The following is a 19,857-nucleotide window of genomic DNA, read 5'->3' as shown; positions in this document are numbered from 1 at the left end:
CATTGCCATCTTCCTAAATTCCATATATATGTGTTAGTATACTGTATTGGTGTTTTTCTTTCTGGCTTACTTCACTCTGTATAATCGGCTCCAGTTTCATCCATCTCATCAGAACTGATTCAAATGAATTCTTTTTAACGGCTGAGTAATACTCCATTGTGTATATGTACCACAGCTTTCTTATCCATTCATCTGCTGATGGACATCTAGGTTGTTTCCATGTCCTGGCTATTATAAACAGTGCTGCAATGAACATTGGGGTACATGTGTCTCTTTCAATTCTGGTTTCCTCGGTGTGTATGCCCAGAAGTGGGATTGCTGGGTCATAAGGTAGTTCTATTTGCAATTTTTTAAGGAATCTCCACACTGTTCTCCATAGTGGCTGTACTAGTTTGCATTCCCACCAACAGTGTAGGAGGGTTCCCTTTTCTCCATACCCTCTCCAGCATTTATTGCTTGCAGATTTTTGGATCGCAGCCATTCTGACTGGTGTGAAGTTACTAAAGTTTTAAGTTTCATCCCATTTGCCTACCCTGCATTTTTCAAAAAGTTGGTAGATCAGGACCATTGGACATGATATTTATAATATGAGTAAAATCAGTCATAGGTGGAACTTTTCGTTTGTTTCCAAAGTGATTGATTTATGTGTAAGGGGTAACATTGTGCCTAAAACCATAGTTCCAGGCAAGAGTACTGGAGTGGGTTGCCATTTCCTTCTCCAGAGGATCTTCCTGACCCAGGGATTGAACCCGGGTCTCCCGCACTGTAGGCAGACGCTTTACTGTCTGAGCCACCAGGGAAGTCATAGCAAAGGCACCCAACACCTATTTCCTCTTGTCTCAAGTGGTTTTGAAACCAGAAGGAAAAATACCATGTTCCATGGTTGAGTCACCCGTTATAATAATCTCTGGAGATCCTGATCTCTTAGGAGATGCGAGTGTACGTAAACAGGTGGACACTTAGATGTGTGAACTGTGGATTGATAGTAAGATAGAATATTCTGTGTATGTGTAGTGAGTGAGTGGACCAGTCAGAAGGTGAGTGCATAGGACCTGTTTGAACTATTTGGCTATTTTCTTAGTTCATTTATATGCAAACCTTATAGCATGATAAGAAACAATTGAGTGTCAGTGTCTGGTAAATGTATTTTTTATGGAATTCAGTTATTTTACTTTTTGGTTAATTAATGAGGGAAACTCTTGCATTCTTGTTCTTTAGTTACCTTTTGAATCAGATAACGCAGAGTTCTGAAGTTTAGGATAAGATACATTTCACAATACTTTGCTGATTATTAAACTCATTAGAAGTACATGGAGGACATGGTACACTTTAAATAATTAGTCTTTAAATAACATGAAAGGTTATTTCCATTTTAAAATTTGAATTTTAAGGTCTATAGCCCCAGGTATAACTTTAAGAATAAAGTTTTCATAAAAATCTATTACAAGGCTATTAAAAAATTTGGAGACACTATGGAAATTACCTGGTCCTGATATTCAATGAAATAATCTTTTCTCAATGTAATCCATCCATTTATTCATTCAAGCAAAACAGTTACTGAACAGATATTACGTCCTTGGGGTTAGATTTTCAAGGGTGAATAGGAAAGATATAGCCCATGCCTTCACTGAACTTAAAGTCTAAGGGGAAGACCAACAGCCAGAGACAGTTTTACAAATAATTGCAGCAATGCATGGTGAGGGACCACATAATGTGTAGTGATTCAAAAATGTGTCAGCTGTAAGTATTCTAGATTGGAAGGTCAGAGAGGGCTTTCAGAAAGAAGTTACATTTGGGCAGCTGCAAGATGTGTAGAAATTATTCAGGTGAACATTGGGAGGAGGTAGGGAGCCATAATTGAGCAGGAAAGAAGATAGTTCTACTGGCGGACAGAGCAGCTGATAGAAAATTTCTGTTATAATCGGCAGAAATCTTGTTGGCTACAGCTTCTACCTGTCAACACTAACTTTACCTTTGGTGGCAGAACAAATGCTGTTTTTCTATTTTTGCAAATATTTGAAGACAGTTTCCCACCGATTCCCAAATCTCTTCCAGTATAGCACTCTTTAAGGGTAGTAAGTGATGCAGAGTGTGCACTAGATAAGTAATTCCTAAATGAATTAGTTAATGAGGAAAAGTGTGGCAGGAACTACCACACTTTTAAAATACATATTTATATGTATTTAGTATAATATAGATGCAATATATTATTTTTATATCTATTGTTTTTCATTTCCTTTTACCTTTTTTTCTCTTCCCAATAGATTGTTGTTCAAGTCAGTTTAGCAATGACTATGGGGATTGTGTGTTGGGGGAACAGATTTGGGAAATTAGAGTATTATAGTTCCAACACCTACCTGTGGGTGTGAGTGTGAAGGGATGGTTGATTGCTTGTCATTTTCATCATTAATTTATACATTTCTTTAAAAAACATATATTAAGTGCCAGATCCATTCAAAGTACTGTGTTGGGTACTAGGGATACAAAAATGAATAGAAATCTATTTCCTGCTCACTGTTTAATGAGAGAGCAGATAATTCAACTATGTCCAAAACTTAGAAAATAGTCTAATCTCATATTTCCAGGGAAAACTCACCTTTAACAATAGATTACTATTCACAACAATATGCTTGTAAAAATATACTTCAGATTTATCTTCTATATCTTTCAGAAATCAATGAAAATATTCTACTTAAAAAACAGGTTACTAAAGTTTGTCCTGTAAAACATCAGGTGAAAAAATGCAGGGTTCTGTTTGTATTGAAGTATTTAAATCTAATCAGTTAATTCAGCTGAGCAGTGCTGGCTTGCATCAACTTTTCTTTCAGTTACTCATATTCTTAAACCTCAGGTATACCATGAGTGTCTTTGTTATAAATTAGCTAAATGGCAAGAATAGGTTACATTGTGCTTGAGCACAGAGGGTGCATCATTCTACTTTCGTACTACCCCTGGTAGTTCTCAGCACCGTTACACTAGGAGCAGATACAACACAGAGTGGGAGTGTTAACTTGGAAATTCATCTGACACATTCTCAACTGTTATTAAACCTGGCATTTGCTCTTTCCGAGTAAATGTATATTTCTGAAAAAACTGTAACTAGTTCACTGACGACGATTCTTTCCTTCCTGTATTCATTAAACATTGAGCCTGCGTTGGATACCTATTTTGAGTTAGGATGCGTTTCCTGCCTGAGTTTGGGAATGCTGATGTGAGCCCAGACACACTCCCATTAGGCCTGGAGCTGGTAATCTCTTCCAAAAGCAAATCTAATGGAGTCACATAACATGCTTGAACTCACTTTTGCTTGGGCTTAGTGTAAAAGACCAGGATCCCTGACATAGCAGCGGGGTTCAGTGGGACCTGCCATTCCCAAGTAATGCTTCCTTCCATGTTGCCTCTGGGCTTAGTGTAACGGTGCTGAGAGCTACAGGGGGTACAAAGGCAAAATGATGCACTCTCTGTGCTCAAGGATCATGGAACCTATTCTTGCCATTTAGCTAATACATAACTAAGACACTCGTGGTGCCTGAGGTTGGGGACTTAAGAGTGACTGAAAGGATACTTGATGCGAGCCCATGTTACACAGCAGGATCAGTTGATTAGATGGAAAGAACTACCAGCTGAGAGTGTTCCTGGCACCACAGCATTCGGCATAATGTTTTCCGTGATCGCTGGACAGTGTTGGTGGATCTGGCTGAGTCGTGAGTGCCATTCTAGGGAAGTCAGTTCAGAGAGTCTATGACCATAGTCAAGTGAATACCTGTCAGGCACTAAAACCTAGAAGAGACAAAAACACAGATTAGAATGTTGTGAAAAGCGCCACAGCAGCAGGGTGTTGAGGAGTGGAATTGCGTGTTTAGCAGAGGACCCGGTAGGGAGGCTCTTGGCTTTGGTGCCAGATACTGTGGACTGTAGTGAAGGAGATCTAAATTGACTGCATCGGTGGTGGTGTCCCTCATTTCAAGATAAGATAATCTAAAACTTGAAGCTTTTCTTGTTTTAGGGAGGCCTCGCCTATTAATTATAATAAGTGAGATTTTGCTTGAAATTATAAGACAATATGATGATCAAAAAGTATTATTAGCAAATGAAACTGCAACAGAAACTGTTACATGTGAACCGTCTTGAAATGTTTTCCAAATGTATTCCCACCAGGATTTTTACCAGCTCCCTCCTGGAGGCACCAGCATGTATCCCTGATGGAGACCATCACCCAGTACACACTAGATTCAAAGAGTAACATGAGCCGTTCCCAAACCGCCTTTTTTCTAAAGGTTTCTGCAAGGCAGAGTCTTAGGATTTATGGATAAATGTGCATTCTGAAGAAAGAAATGATAGTGTAAGAATCATAATATAAGATATAAAAGGACAAAACATCTTACTTTTGCCTGCCTGCATCCTTTCCTGGCTACAGGAATTAAAGCAGTTAAACAATTAAATAAATGAGACTAGCTATTTTTGTTTTATTTTAGTAAAGAATTGTTTAGTTGTGTTCGACTCTTCGCAGCCCATGGACTGTAGCCCACCAGGCTCCTCTGTCCATGGAATTCTCTAGGCAAGAACACTGGAGTGGGTTGCCATTCTCTCCTCCAGGAGATCTTCCTGATCGAAGGATTGAACCCCAGTCTCCTGCTTTGCAGGCAGAATTCCTTACCATCTGAGCCACAACGGAAGACATTTGGTTGCCTTAAGACTAGTTAAAAAAAAATCCACAGTGAAAGTTGGAGATGGTTCTGCTACTGAACACATCTGTGGAGTGAAAGCAGAGAAATAATAAATGACATTAAATAGGCCCAGGATGTTTCAGAATATGTAATCCCTAACAATGAGTTTTTTAATAAGCGGGAAATGATGAGAAAAACCATGGTAGGAACTCTGTCTTGCATTTGCAGTCATTCTTTTAGGAAAATTCGTATTCAAATTCTGATATTTGGGACCTGTTTTCTAAATGTGATAGATGTTAAGACATTTGTGGTCTTGATTTCTAATTGATCATAGATGTTAGGAATGCAGAAATGGAAACTGACATTTTAAAATCCTGAGATTCTGTGTAATTCTTGTTAATAGGATTTGAGTTCATGCCTAATTGCATTTATGATCCATGTTCAAGTAGAGGTGTTTTTTTAATTAAAAAAAAAAACCCTTTATGCCTAATTAAGCTTTATATGGGGGAGAAATACCAGGTATTTAAACTCTGCTGCCATACATTTTTAAGGTAGCTTTTATCTGATCTAATTAGAAATCAAATGTGTTGCTTTGAAAGGTTGAAGGTAAATGTGCTATGTAATTTTTCCTGTTTTTTTTTCTTTTATGGCAGATTAAATACAAAGAAAAATTTGATAATGAAATGAAGGATAAGAAACATCTTTACAATCCTCTTGAAAGTGCTTCTTTTAGGCAAAGTCAGCTGGCCACTGCCCTGGCGAGCGATGTAAGTTGCTTTCTGCCTCATGATTGGTAATTTGCAGAATATTATTTTCAGTATGTTTTGATTCTTATTTTGATAGACTTGGCTGTGTGGGAATTATGATGCTTAATCAAGATCATGTAATTTCCAAATAATTTTAGAAAACACTGAAGCCTATTTTCTTGAAGCTTTTCTGGGGGGAAAAATAAGTGTTACTGATTACTAATTAATAAGTAGGAATAGTTTTATTAGCAAAACTATTAGTATTATAGCTGAGTAGAAATAGATTATAGAGTTTTTCAGAAAAATAGTGTGTAGTATCATAAATTAATGATTATGGCAATAGTTAGCAAATGTAATTATGCTCATGAAATTGTGAGTATTATAAAATATACCTGAAACATAGTAGATTACAAGGAAATTTCCAGAAATTGTACTTGAGATGGCTTACAATTTCTTTCTTATCTCTTATGTAAATTCTGTGAAATACCTCTTCATGAGATTTGTTTTCATTTCATATCTTTAAAAATGAAGTTACAATTTATAAGAAAAGATACCTTAATTTTTTATTAGAATTAGGAAGAGTATAAAAACAGAAACATAGAAAAAATTAATTACTGTAGTTGAATGATGCATAGAGTACCTTTTTAAATATTAAGTTTGACTGTTGTTGAACTGTTCCTTTGTTAGAGCATTTAAACCTTTCAACTCCTGTTGTATCTGGGGAACTTAGTATATTTTACTTTTGTTCCTGTTTAGAAGGTACTATAATTTGTGTTCATTAACCAGATATTGTTATCAGCAATTTAAATGGGTGTTTCTGTCTTTTGGAGAAGGAAATGGCAACCCACTCCAGTATTCTTGCCTGGAGAATCCCATGGATGGAGGAGCCTGGTGGGCTACAGTCCACGGGGTCGCAAAGAGTCGGAAACGACTTCACTTTCACCTTCTGTCTTTTAGGACCTTTGGGAATATTCTAATAATTCATTTTTTCTTATTTGATTATTCTTGTGTGTGTACAAGCATAAAGCAAATAGGGCAGGAATATACTTAAAAGAACCTCCAGCATGGTATTCAAAGCTCAAGGTTTAGAATCGGTTGTCTGGATTTGAATCTTGCTCCACCACCTAATATTACACTTTCGTCTTTTTGTGTCTCAGTTTCCTCCTCTGTAAAATGGGCATACTTAAAGTGTTTACTTGCTAAGATTGTGGAGCGTACTTAATACATATAAAATGTTTAAACAGAAAAGTGTTTGACTCGCAGTAAGTGCTTGATGTTTTCTGTTATTAACATTTTATATTTCCAAAGCAATTGATTGAAAAGAAAAGGTCTACATTGTAATAGGATGAAAACTAACAAAGGTTCTAAAATTGACACAAAATATAATTGGAAGACAGTGGTAATTTCTAAGGAGTAAAGCTTCTATTTTCTTTATTTTCTGAAAGCAGAGTTTCAGTTAAAGTTACTTATTTCTGTTAACATCGCCCTTTCTGAGCTCATAAACAAAAGGAGTTATCAAAATACTTTCAAGTACCTGGGAAGAACTTTTTTTCATTCAGTAGTAAATGAGCACCATCTAGTGGCTACTTGTGAATTCATTTAATGTAATACCATTAAATAATTCTTGGTTGTGTTTAAAATAATAATGGCCATAATGCAAAAGCATAGTGTTTTCTTCTCCTAGATGGTGTTTTCTTCCGTGTTATTTTCATAGGTGAAGTACAAGAAAGACTTTGAGAATATGCATGACCCAGTTTCAGGTCTCCCAGACTTGTTCTTAGACCACGCTTTGAAAGTCAGCAAAATGTTAAGCGGAGTAAGTGGCCTTGGCTAGTGAAGACCTGTGACTCCGTGGCGCCCGCGTGTCTGAAGCGCTTATGAGTGCACCCGCTTCCTAAGGCGAGCCTGGCCTTCGCTGCCGCCTCAGTAACTAACTTCATGGAAACTGGTGTCTGTTGCTTAAATCCCGCCCAGGCTGTTGCTTTACAAAGCTGGCTCTTTAATATCTCTTGAATACAAACTTTCTTGTGCAACAGCTACTCTTCCGAGTGTTTATGTGAGCATCCTTTCTGTCTTTCTCCTTCCCCTTTCTTTGTAGTAGATTGAAGTCACTTGGAGGTCAGGCTCTTAAGTCAGCGATCTTTTATGCAGGCCAGAACAGAGTGTATGGTACTCAGAAGGTCTCAGTGGCATAACAGTTGTCTTAGTCTGAATTATGTCTTCTCTAAAAATAAATCTCAAGAGTGTTTGCACTGCTGCTGCACTTTTAGTCTTGTGAAGGTTTCCGTGTTTTCTTCAACACAACAAGGAGGGGAGGGTGTCCTAATGAAAATGTCTGTGTCCGCTGCCCAGTGGCCCATTGCATCAGAACTTGGCTCTTAGACGCTCTTTCCAACACACAGAGCGTCTGAACCCTGATGTCACTGGCTCTTATTACTGATGACCCTGGCTCACCTGTGCCTCTGTTTCCTACACCTCAGAAGGCCCCATGTCAGGACGATGAACTCTAATTTGACCTCAAGTTATTTTTATGCCTATTGTAATAACAACTCACTAAAAAATTATCTGCATTTATTATATATCTATCCTGGATCAGGCACAGATTTGATGGCAAAGTATATCGTCAAAGAATGTTAAAAAGTGAAAACAGTCTTCTTCAGGAGATGTGACCACAGTCATGAATGAGAAAACTCTATAGTTATAAGCTGCTTCCCAGACCATTAAATAATGAGATAACAACTTCAGTTCAGGTTTAAGTATGTCTACGTTTGGCTTTGATATGTTGAAGCTTCTGTTCATTATTTTGTAATCCTCTTCTTGAAATGTTATCTGTGTGAATTCATATTTATGGAGGAAATTAATTAATTATCACTGGCCTTTGGAGGAAAAGCAGCCCATTATTCTTTCCCATCTGTTGAGCAGGGATGAAGGTTGGGAGACTGTCAGGTGCAGAATTAGACTCGGTCCCTGGACACTTAATTCCTGCTGTCCTGCCATTTCAATCCTCATCCTCCTCTGTACAGACGCTCCTGTTTCTTGAGCGACTGCTTCAGTTGCACATTTTTAACCACGACTCAGAGATGTGCTTCTAAAAATCAGTATGTTTCTGAGATCTGAGCCTCTGCTTTTGTCATAGGTAGTCTTTGCTCATCCAGCTTGATCATTGCGTTTGCATTTGACCTCGACTCTTACTCATCCTTGTGTGGATTAATTTCCTTCGAATGTGAGGATTCATGTATAAATAAGTCAGTAAAAATGTCATGGTCGTAATTCAAAAATTTGGATTACCATGAAAAATGTAGGCCACTCATAGGCAATATTTCTTTTTGAAAATATTGACCTTTATTTTATAATAGTGGTGAAAGACAATAATAGTAATTGTTTTTATTTTCTCCTAGAGAAAACTCATCAAATTCATGTCTTACACTTGTTTTATATACCACGTGTAAAGTTTAAACTTCATCTTTTCTAGATCATATTTATTCTCCATAGAAAAATTGTAGCTGACCAGTTGCTTCATGAAGAGAAAATTTGAGTCAAGAAAGGTGTTACTCTGAAGTCTCTACTTATTAAAGTTGCACGATATTACATTGGTTCAAATTTATTATATGTCAGAATTGCCTTCTTTTAAATTTTAATGTAAAGAGAATTAGAATTTTGTTGATTTATAAAGGCAACTTAATTTTAGTAAAAGATTGAGTAAGAGAATGCTTAAACAGGCATTCTACCAGAATTAGTTGTCAGTTTGTTATAAATGGCTGGTTTTTAAAGACCTCTAAATGTCTTTGATATAAATCGTAATTTGAAAAATTTTACTGTGCAGAGTAAAATTAGTGCCTTATTAGTTTGTACAACCATACTGATTAAATTGGAGGGGATATTTTTCTTTGAGAAATAGAACACTGTTAGCTTTCAGGTTTTTTTTTTTTTTAACTTTGCATAAATTAAAAAAGTGTATATTGTGTTACTCTGTGTAACTCCCACTAGGAGGCAACAGAGACTCTTATATAAGAAAAAGCAAGTATTGATCATTCTTTTGCAGATCTTAGTTCAAATAGGGTGATTTTCTTTGGTTTTAAAACAGGAGTTTCTGAAGTTCTCTGTAACTAAAATAAATCGTTGAGTGACAGGCAGTATTTTTTGACCTTTTCTCAATCTATAACCATTATTCCAGATACAATTCTAGACTGTTAGTTCTGGATTTTAACTTAGTAATGGAATGTATCCTAGCTTGTTACATGCATTTCATATCTATTTTATAAATATATTTTATAAAATTACTTCTAATTAAATCATGACATCTCTAAGTATATTGTTATTTTTTGAAATTATCTTTTAAAAAAATTAGCAGAGAAGCTAAAATTCAGAACTTGTTCTCTTTGGTCAAGATGTACTGTGTGAACATTTTCATGAGCTTCCTGGGGGTGCTATTCTCCCTTAAAGTATTCTGGTTAGAGTTTGGGCGATACATGTCTTAGTTCCCTAATTGACTGAAAATGCCTCTGGGGACCTTGCTGTGTCCTTAGGGAAAGCAGTTTTCCTGTGTAGGCCACTTGGAGCTTCCGTCCTTCCCATCCTTGGCACTGAGGCCTCCTCTTGTTTCGCTCTGGATCACTGGAGCATATCCTAGGCCTCAGTGTCCTAGCTTGTTCCTGCTCCCTTTCTAAGGCTGCTTACCTCTCCCTCCACTCTACACTAAATTGCCATTTTCATTGAAAACCTCATTGTCTAAGAAGCGACCAACTCTAGCTTAAGTCTCTGTATACCTGAGTGTTTGAGAGTTACCATTTACCTCTAAAAGTTTTCCAAATAAGGCAAAATTACTAAGTGTCCAATCTCTAGTGGTACAAATCATAAAGCAGTGTTTGTCTTTTTGCTGCCTGCTGTGTTTAGAGTCCTACACTTGCCAAATTTGGCATTCTTATCCATTCTGTTCTCTTCCAAATTCACCTTTTTGTCTGTATATAAAAAGTGTCTTAATCCTTAAAAATTTTCTTCACCTTAAAAATTCGACCAATCATACCCAGATTCCTTGGTTTCTCTTTCAGCCACCTCCTACCTTCTCCTTTTAGGAAAGTTAGTTGAGTTACTTCTCTCCCTCTCATTTTCCTTATGATCCATTACATACAACTTTTTTTTCCTTTCCTAACTCCAGCTTTCCTTTCATCTGTTCCTCTCTTTCCTTCTCTTCTTGTAGATGCAGTTATTAATAAATGCATTTCTGTTCTAGGATAAGGGCAAGGCCAAGTGCCTTTATTTTGCCCACTCTGCCTGCTCACACAAGTTACGGGCTTTTCCACCATCACTTCCCAGTGCTGCAAATAGTATTGATGTTGTGTTTAGAGCCAGTAGTCCTCTGCTTCTCTTGAGTGTTTTAGATGCTGTTCACATGGACTGCCTAGAGCTGGTCCATCTCCCATTGTTGCTTTAGCTCAGGGTCAGCAATCTACATGACCAGTTGACAGCAGATGGGAACTTAGGAGCGGCTTTGCAACTCTTGTTCGCTTGCATTTTTCAGTGTGCCCTCCTACGTATTAGTTGCTTTTAACAGACCCTTCTATTCTTACTTTATTTTTGTGTTCTTATTTTTAGCGAGAATATAGAAAGGTTTTTGAGGAAAACAAAGGCCTGTATCATTTTGATGTGGATGCTGCGGAACACCTGCACCATAAAGGCAATGCCATGCTCCAGAGTCAGGTATGAGGCCTCCCCTGCCTGGACTCAGTAACACTCACTGCCGGCACCTCCACCGAGAACGTGTAGCCGCTGGAAAGGATGTGCATCGTGAGAAAAATCTCAAACTCTGTTCTCTCTATATTTATTAGGTTAGGGAAGCTGGAACCATGTTTCGACAGGCAGGCATTTCATAATATTATACTTACTATACACAGTTAAAAACTTATAAGATAAGAGTTAATTAATTAATTAATGGTCAAATCTCATAATAATGAAAACTTTTATAGTGTGCTGGTCATTTTGAACTGCACAAGTATAATTTTCCAGGCATAAAGTTTATTATAATTTTTCAGCTCTGTTGTAAGTGTATTAAAAATGGGAAATTATCTTACCAGTGTATTTTGCCTTAGTGTTTCTTTCAACTATGAAAGTCTATGTACTCTCTGAAAGAAACTTTTAAAAATATCTTTTTCCTTGAATACATTAAGTTGATAACTTTTTAAATTCTGAATTTCAGTAATTGAAAAAAGATATTATTTCCAGCATCTATTAAGATAAAACTTAAATCACTCTTTCAAATATACCCCAGTGGAACATAAATTCCATAATGATTTGATATCTGCCTTCATTTATTTAAAAAATATACAAACCAGCTCTGCTTTAAGGTATGGAAGTACACATTTTTTTCTCTTTGCATTTTTGTTTTTATTTTGTTTCCCCACAAAATTTTACCCTAACATAGTGTTCACTTTCATTGATCATTCTATTATACTTCTCTAAAACAAAAATATTCCTAAAAACAGGAATTAAAACATTCGTTATATGTCCTGCTACCACAAAGTTCTGTTTTGAAAAGATTCTTTTGGATTTAAATACCATTAAAATTATTTTTAATTTTAAAAATAATCCCCTTCTCCAGGGGATCTTCCTGACCTGGGAATCGAACCTGGGTCTCCCGCATTGCAGGCAGACGCTTTACTGTCTGAGCCACCAGGGAAGCCCCTAAAATTATTTTTATTATAATGCAACTTAAGAACCGATTTCATTAAGTAATTTTTATATATAAGGATTTTAGTGAAAATACATATCTCAATAAAATGAATCATGATGAAAACTATGAATTTAATTTAAAAAGGTGTATTGTTAAAAAAGCCAACCACTCTTGCAGCTTGCAGAATATAATTCTAGTTTTTGTTTTTAGGAGATAGAGAATATTGATCATTTGATAAACTGAAATAGATAAGGGTTGGTTATGATGAATAAATAATTCATGATATGATATAATTAAATAATGCTTAGCAAAACTGAAGGAAGTCACCTAAAAGCTCTGTGTGTGTGTTTTACTCAGTGTCTGTGGGAAAATTTAGCAGCCCCAAAGAACACTGTCCTTCCTTTGTCAGAAAGACAGACAGTCACAGTTCAGGTTTTCTTTTTGTTCAAAGTTTTCACAGTGATCTCTCTTTGTCTCTTATATCCTCTGTCTCAGCCTCTCTGTGTCTTATCTCTCTCTCTATATATATGTACCTATGTACATATGTATATATGTACCTATACATGTGTGTATATTAATGGCATGTGTGTATACATATATAACTCCACGTGTGATATATATCTATCTGTCCCAGCTGTTTACATATACATGTCCTAGAACTACATCATTTAATTCTAAACCATTCATATCCCTTAAGAACTTTAATATGTTACCCGTTTCCTTTCTTTGTACATCATTAACCACAGGGATCAACCTAGTGATCAACCTAAATGGCCAGAATATTGTGATTTTTAGAAAACAGGGTGATCGATTTTGCACATATATTTTACTTTGCTCTGTTTATATAAGGGCTTGTGAGCTTTATGTGCCATTTATACTTTTTTTCAATGAAGGTGAAATACAAAGAAGCGTATGAGAAAAATAAGGGGAAATCGATGCTTGAATTTGTTGAGACACCGTCATATCAAGTTTCAAAGGAGGCTCAGAAGATGCAGAGCGAGGTGAGTCTTTTTGTTTTGCTGTCAACTGTTTAGTGCGAATTTGATGTTTTGTCATTGAAAGGAACCATTACAGTGGTTCAGAAGGCTTAGTGCGTCTGGAAGGAAGAATACTGCACTGGCCAGACCAAGGAATCTGCACTGTAGACCCAGGCATCTAGTCCAGGTCATTGATTTTCTTTTTCCTGGCCCTCCGTTTCCCAGTTTTTCCCATTTGGCAAATATGAATACTAGGCCAGGTGAGCTCTTGGATTCCGTGATGATGAAATTGACACTTTCAGGCTGCGTCCATGTGAAATTATGATGAGCAGGTAAAAACTAAAAGGGCTGGTTCCTTTACTTACCTTTTTTTTTTGTAATGAGAATAGAGCTAACATTTGTTAAGTACTTACTCTGTGCTAGGTGACAGGCTGAATGTTTTATATATGTTGGCTCGTTTAATCCTCTCAAGGTAATGATGCTAGGTAAATATATTCCTAGACTGATAATGCATCCACTAAAATTGTCTTACCTAAAATTACATATTTAATAAGTGGTAATGGGTAAAAGTCATAAATGATTCCCTTTTTCCTGTTAATTTATTTAACTGATTCTCCCCCTACCCCTGGCTAATAATCAGTGATATCAGAAAGTTTCAAGGAAGTTTCAAGGCATCAAGAGATCAACTATAAGTTGCTTAGTTTTTTCTACTTATCCATTTAATTCTCTACTTAAGATAATGCTAGGTCACATCCATGTAGTCTCCTGACACTGGTTCCTGTCTACCCGATGAGATTTCTTCTGCTGTTTTTTTTGAGGGGGGCACTGGGGGTGAGTGTGGGCAGAGGGGCATAAGACACCAGACACAGATGGTTTTGTCTACAGACACATCCAATTTTTGTGGGTACAACCAAGTTTTTACTTCAAAGGGACAGAAGTAGTGGGCAGTTACTATCAGCTGGTTACAACCACAGTGCTAGACTCCAGACATGCTCAACGGGCAAATCTTTTCTAGTTTTTAAAAACAACATCAAAACAGGGCAAAATGATAATTTATTTTTTCTTTTTATTTGGCTGCACTGAGTGGCTTGTGGGGTCTTTGTTCTCTGACCAGGAATTGAACTCCGGCCTTGGCAGTGAAAGCACTGAGCCCTAACCACTGGACCTCCAGGAAATTCCCAAGAAATGACCATTTCTAGACAGCAAAACCCTCCTAGGGATTTAGTAAACATTACATGTGCTTTGTTGAAATGTTTTGATTCATCTTCTCAGACAAAGGGCATGTAGAATACTGTGGCTTGTTGAATTTCAGAGTTGTTTAATTTCTTCTTCAGGGGAGAGAGGAGAAAATAATTACTTGTATTTTTCATAGCTTGTGTTTTCTTGAGCCAATAAAGGGGAATTTGAGCAAGAATGGTTCAGTGACTGTTTTACCCGAGTCAGTCATTTCTTTTTAAGTGAATTGACAGAGCAGGTAAACTTGATCAAAATTCAAAAGCCCTACAAAAAGTCACATTTAATGGGATGGCTCACTGGAATATCTTTTGTTCCAGTCTGTTTGGGCTACTCTAACAAAGTACCATAGAGTGGGTAGCTTAAGCAATAGAAACTTGTTTCTCATAGCTGTGGAGGCTGGAGGTCTGAGGTCAGGGTGCCAGCATGCTGAATTCTGGGGTGCAGACTGCCGCCTTCTTGTATCCTCACATGATGGAGAGCAGGGAGAGGAAGGAAGCAGGCTTATTAGTGACTCTTTGAAGGACATGAGTCCCATTCGTAGTCTCTCATGTATGATGGCCTCATCTAATCCTCATCACGTCCTGAAGGCCCCACCTCCTAATGTCATCATGTTGTGGGTGGGGTAGGGGTTCAACATATGGACTTTGGAGGCACATATTCAGTGCACAGCACCTTGTCTGCATTTCGAGAACGGTATATAAAGTGTTGTATGCATCCTTCACGTCACCGTCTTCTCTTTCACTGCTAGTTGCTGTTATAGTGCTCATTCGTGTCAGTCATTGCTAGGGCCAGATTTCAGATTAATTTCCCTCTGCCTTGTTGTCAGCGAGCCACAGCCCAGATAAAGGTTTCTACTTTCATGAGCCATTTGCCTTCTCTGGAAGTTTAAGACCATATGAAATTGTCAGGTAAATGTACCTGAGAGACGCAGGTCTCGAAAATCATGTTGCTTTTCTGACAACAACGTGAAGAAGGAGGTACTGGTGTCTTAGGCTTACCCTCATTCTCTCCCGGCCCTGCTGCAGTCCACTTGCCTGTACCTCTTCCTCAGTCACAGGAACACCCCCGCTGGGGACCTTTGCACCATGCTGGTCTCATGGTTCCTTGATTTTTCTCCTGTACTAGTTCACTTACTTTCCTCTCACCAAGAAATCCTGGAATGTAAATGCATGCTTAATATATCCTCCTGTTGCATTTCTGTATTAGGAATGATGGTAGCTTGTGATCTGAGAGATTATGTTAAGGTTGGAGTTTTTTTCCTGTTAGTAAGAAGACTCAGAGGTAATACAATTATATAAGAAAAACATCAATTTTGTTCCAGGAACTCTTGTTCTGTTATCTTTTCAACTGTCACTGGTATTTTCTAAATTTGAAATTATGTGGTCTTATTTTACAGAAAGTTTACAGAGAGGATTTTGAGAAGGATATTAAAGGAAGGTCATCAATGGATTTAGACAAGACTCCAGAGTTTTTACATGTAAAGTATATCACCAACCTTCTGAAGGAGGTATGATCCTACTATTTACTCTATAGTTCTGCAAGAGAAATAGCCCAGAAAATATGTGCTAATCAGTTCTCTACTAATTCTCTTATTCAGTGTTTGAGTTATTCATCCATTACTCTTTCCTTCACTTTGACCTTTACTAATAGAGTTTTATGTTTTCATTAAAAACAGGAAAGTGTTAATATTTCCATTTAATGTTGAAGGAAGAAATTACCCAGATTTCCTTGAAAAACTTGAAAAAATACTTTGATTTTATGTTTGGCTTGTAGCTTAGAATCTCTATAAGTAGCTTTATAGCAGTTAGTTTTTAAAAAAAAATATTTTCAGTGTGGATGAGGTTAGCTTGATTCTCTCAAATTTAGTTATTATAAACCACATATTAGAACCAGGTTTTTCTGTAACTTCTCGGCAGCGTTCTCATGACATTTGATATCAGAAATGAGGTGATTTGTGAAGGTCTGGATAAATGGTACATTTATAAGTGGCTTGTGTTCTAAGTAGGGAAAAAATAATATATTTAGCATATACAGCATAAGAATTCATTTCCATTTTTCATTTTATACTTAGCAACATTTCCCCCCAATCCCTAAACTTAGTGGTACATTTTGGCTCACAATGTTATTAAATTTGTTGAACATTAAGGCCCTCAAATCTAACAATTAAAAATATCATGTTCACAGTTTAAAAGTTTTGTTTTTGTTTCTGCTTTTTAAAAAAAAAAATAGTTTCTAAGTAACTTGAAACTCTTTCAGTTCTTTGTTTAAATAGTTTCTCTTTAAGTTAAGAGAAAGCATCAGAGAACCCATTTCATCCTAAATTTTGAACTGAAGAAACTATCCCTGAAAGAAGTGTCTTAAACCAGTGGAACAGAGTATAATTACTTGCATAGATATTAATCATTGTGAACTTCTTTAATAACGAAATACCAACTGGCTTTAGCATTTAACTACTCGTAGAAATTTAATATGATTCACTGTTGTAATGTATGCTGGGCTGAAGTAGGCATATCATGGAAGAGAATTCTTGCTACCCTATCTCTTCTCACTTCTAGTTCCTATAAAATTTTTTGAAGTTAAAAGCTGACCATGTGACAACTTCCTGCTATTATTGTCTTCTATTTAAATAATATGCACTATTTACATGAATTTTTAAAAAGAGAGTCTTTTTATTATTTATATACAAATGAAAATGTGAGATCTATTTTGAGAATTGTAAATGACTTTAATATACATGCTATTTCCATTTTCTTTTATTTTTCTCTGTGAATGAATCTTACTTTAGGCTTATTGATTTAGAATGTTGCACCAGTATAAGAAAAAAGCCCAGAGACTATGGTTAAAAATCTTTTAATTAAGTTACTGATACTGATATCTAATTTTAAAAAGAGACTCATGACTTAATGAAATTGTGACTTCGCTTTAAATGTGTAAACATTTAGCTTCAAATTGTCTTTGCATTCTTTATGGTTTTTGCATTTCTGTTGTGATATAATGTATCTTTTTATACTTAACTTGATTCCCTCAACTGTCCTCAGTACTGGTATAGCAAGTATTTTTATTTTCATTTTGTCCATGTGAAAATCAAGGCTCAGTTACTTAAAGTCCTCTTGAAGGTCACAAGACCAACAAGTGAAAGAATCCAGGTCATTTAACTCCAGAGCTCTTTCCAAAATTACATTCAGGTCATTACAATGTCTTGTAGGCTATTAGTTAAGCAGAGGACCAGCTAATTTAATTAAACTGGACAAAGAGAAAATAACATCAAATGAACCCTAGAATTAACTAGAACGTGATTTCTTATCCTTAAAGGAAGTTTCATCTTTCATCTGACAAGTTAATCATAAAGGCAACTTAGCTGAATTAGATTAAGATAGACATTGTTTTCATAATTCAATTAGTAAGAAGACAGAAATTCATTAGCACAAACCAAAAAAACCATATTATATGTACAGATTAAAGACATTTGGATCTACTTAAAATATTATGTTAAAACGGCTGAAATTCAGACTATATATTATCAATCTGTAGGAAATTATTTGGGTTTACAAATCTTTGAATAAAATGGAAACAAAAAATTGGCTACATCAGTCCTTTTGATTTTGTAATTTTTCATTCCTTTCCAATTATGTTCTTTTAATGATTCATATTTTATAGACAGCTTTCAAAGAAATACTTCGAGTAATTAGTAAGAAGCATGCATTCTTAAGACCTTCCTTAACCATTTAAAGGGAAGAGGGGTGGGATGGTTAGGCAGATGGATGGGGCGGGGAAAGGTTCAAAAGAGAGGGGATATATGTATACCTATGGCTGATTCATGTTGAGGTTTGACAGAAAACAGCAAAATTCTGTAAAGCAATTATCCTTCAATAAAAAAATCAATAAATTTTGAAAAAGGAAAATATCTTTTAAAAATATGGCTCCAATATGGTACCAAAACATGTGGGAAGACAGGATAAAAGAAAAAAGATTGATAGTATTGGCAACCACACAACCATGACTAAAAAAGAAAATGAAGTATCTGTAGGAAATAAAGAGCAGGAATGCTCAGAAATCTGGTTCATTCCTTTCTAGAAATATTTTCTTTCTGTGGTCTGTGGAAACACATGTAAAACAGTGTATAAATTAAAGAGTTTCCCAGTAAATTTCAAACAGTAATATTCTTGTTTCATAGAAAGAATATAAAAAGGATTTGGAAAATGAAATAAAAGGGAAAGGAATGGAGCTTAATTCCGAAGTACTTGATATTCAAAGAGCAAAACGAGCATCTGAAATGACTAGTGAGGTGAGTGCATTTATTTAACGATTGAGAATCTATGAATTTTCAGCTGATTTCCTTGTCTGTAAGTCTTTCTCAGAGATTATACAGTTGGCCTTTGGACAAAATGGACGTAAACTGTGCAGGTCCACTTATACATACTTTTCAATTGTAAATTCTGCAATCCTCCACGGTCCATGATTGGTTGAATCTGTGAATGCTAAGGAACCTCGGATGTGGAGGAACCTCTCATGTGGAGGGCTGACGATAGTAATAGGGGAATTAACCTTCTTGTTTTTTGAGACCAGTTCAGTCGCTCAGTCGTGTCTGACTCTTTGCGACTCCATGAATTGCATCACTCGAGGCCTCCCTGTCCGTCACCAACTCTTGGAGGTCACTTAAACTCATGTCCATCGAGTCGGTGATACCATCCAGCCATCTCATCCTCTGTCATCCCCTTCTTCTCCTGCCCCCAATCCCTCCCAGCATCAGAGTCTTTACAAATGAGTTAGCTCTTAGCATGAGGTGGCCAAAGTTAACTGTATATAAATGTTCCACAGCTTTTATGTGTAAGATGGTAATAAGCAGTTATGTCCTAGTAATCTTTTTGCAGTCAATGCATTTTTTTAAAAAAACGATGCTCACCATCTCCTGTCTGTGTGGTATGAGAAAAATGAACATTTCCTTATTTCAGAAAAAATTCTATATACTTAGATAATTGAAAATAATTGAATAAAATTTAACGCCATCTTTTAAACTAGTGAAAGGCAGATTAGGAAGGTGGTCTGTTAGTAACTACAGTTTAAAAGTTCACATGCTCACTGGCTGTCCCAGTCCTTGGCTAGCTACTGAGTCCACTTGAACCTCTTTATAAAATGAAAGTGGCCGTTACTCACTTTACATGAAATTTTTAAGAATGAAGTGCCTTGGAAGTGCTGTAAGTCCTTTAATCCTTGTGTTATCTCATTACTTTGATAGCAAATAATGACACTCTCTTTGGGGAGAGTCTCACTGACTTTAACAGTGAAGAAATTTAAGACTTTATCCACATATGTCAATAAACCACAGTAACAATAATGATGATCACAATGGTGATGTTGATGTGATTGTATTAGTCAGGGTGCAAATAATAGAAACCCAAGCCAAACCTGATTAAGAAACTGTTTTGCTTTAAGAACAGAGAAATCTGAGGATCACATTCAGATTTGATCCTGAATTTGAATGCTGTCCCTTTTCCTTCATCTCGCTCTTCTGTTATCTTCACTCTTGCTTTGCTCTTGAGAGGCTGTTTCTATGTGATGGCACC

General features: G+C 36.4%; 1 protein-coding gene across 3 annotated transcripts in view; it reads left to right on the top strand.

Moving 5' to 3' along the window:
* The window catches only part of NEBL (nebulette), a 376,628-nt gene that overhangs the window by 299,459 nt on the left and 57,312 nt on the right, over positions 1-19,857 (top strand). The window contains exons 8-13 of one of the 3 annotated variants that reach the window (XM_069547397.1): positions 5,321-5,434; positions 7,128-7,229; positions 11,006-11,110; positions 12,974-13,081; positions 15,690-15,800; positions 18,468-18,578. The exons of the other annotated variants lie outside the window; for them this stretch is intronic. Of the exons in view, the coding sequence (XP_069403498.1) occupies positions 5,321-5,434; positions 7,128-7,229; positions 11,006-11,110; positions 12,974-13,081; positions 15,690-15,800; positions 18,468-18,578 (651 nt within the window). The remainder of the gene's footprint in view (positions 1-5,320; positions 5,435-7,127; positions 7,230-11,005; positions 11,111-12,973; positions 13,082-15,689; positions 15,801-18,467; positions 18,579-19,857) is intronic. 3 annotated transcript variants of the gene reach the window in all.

The sequence above is a fragment of the Ovis canadensis genome, chromosome 13 (assembly GCF_042477335.2).
Source record: "Ovis canadensis isolate MfBH-ARS-UI-01 breed Bighorn chromosome 13, ARS-UI_OviCan_v2, whole genome shotgun sequence".
In the NCBI taxonomy this organism is placed as follows: Eukaryota; Metazoa; Chordata; class Mammalia; order Artiodactyla; family Bovidae; genus Ovis; species Ovis canadensis.
Note: the sequence above shows the minus strand (reverse complement) of the source record. Positions and strands in the feature narration are given on the sequence as shown.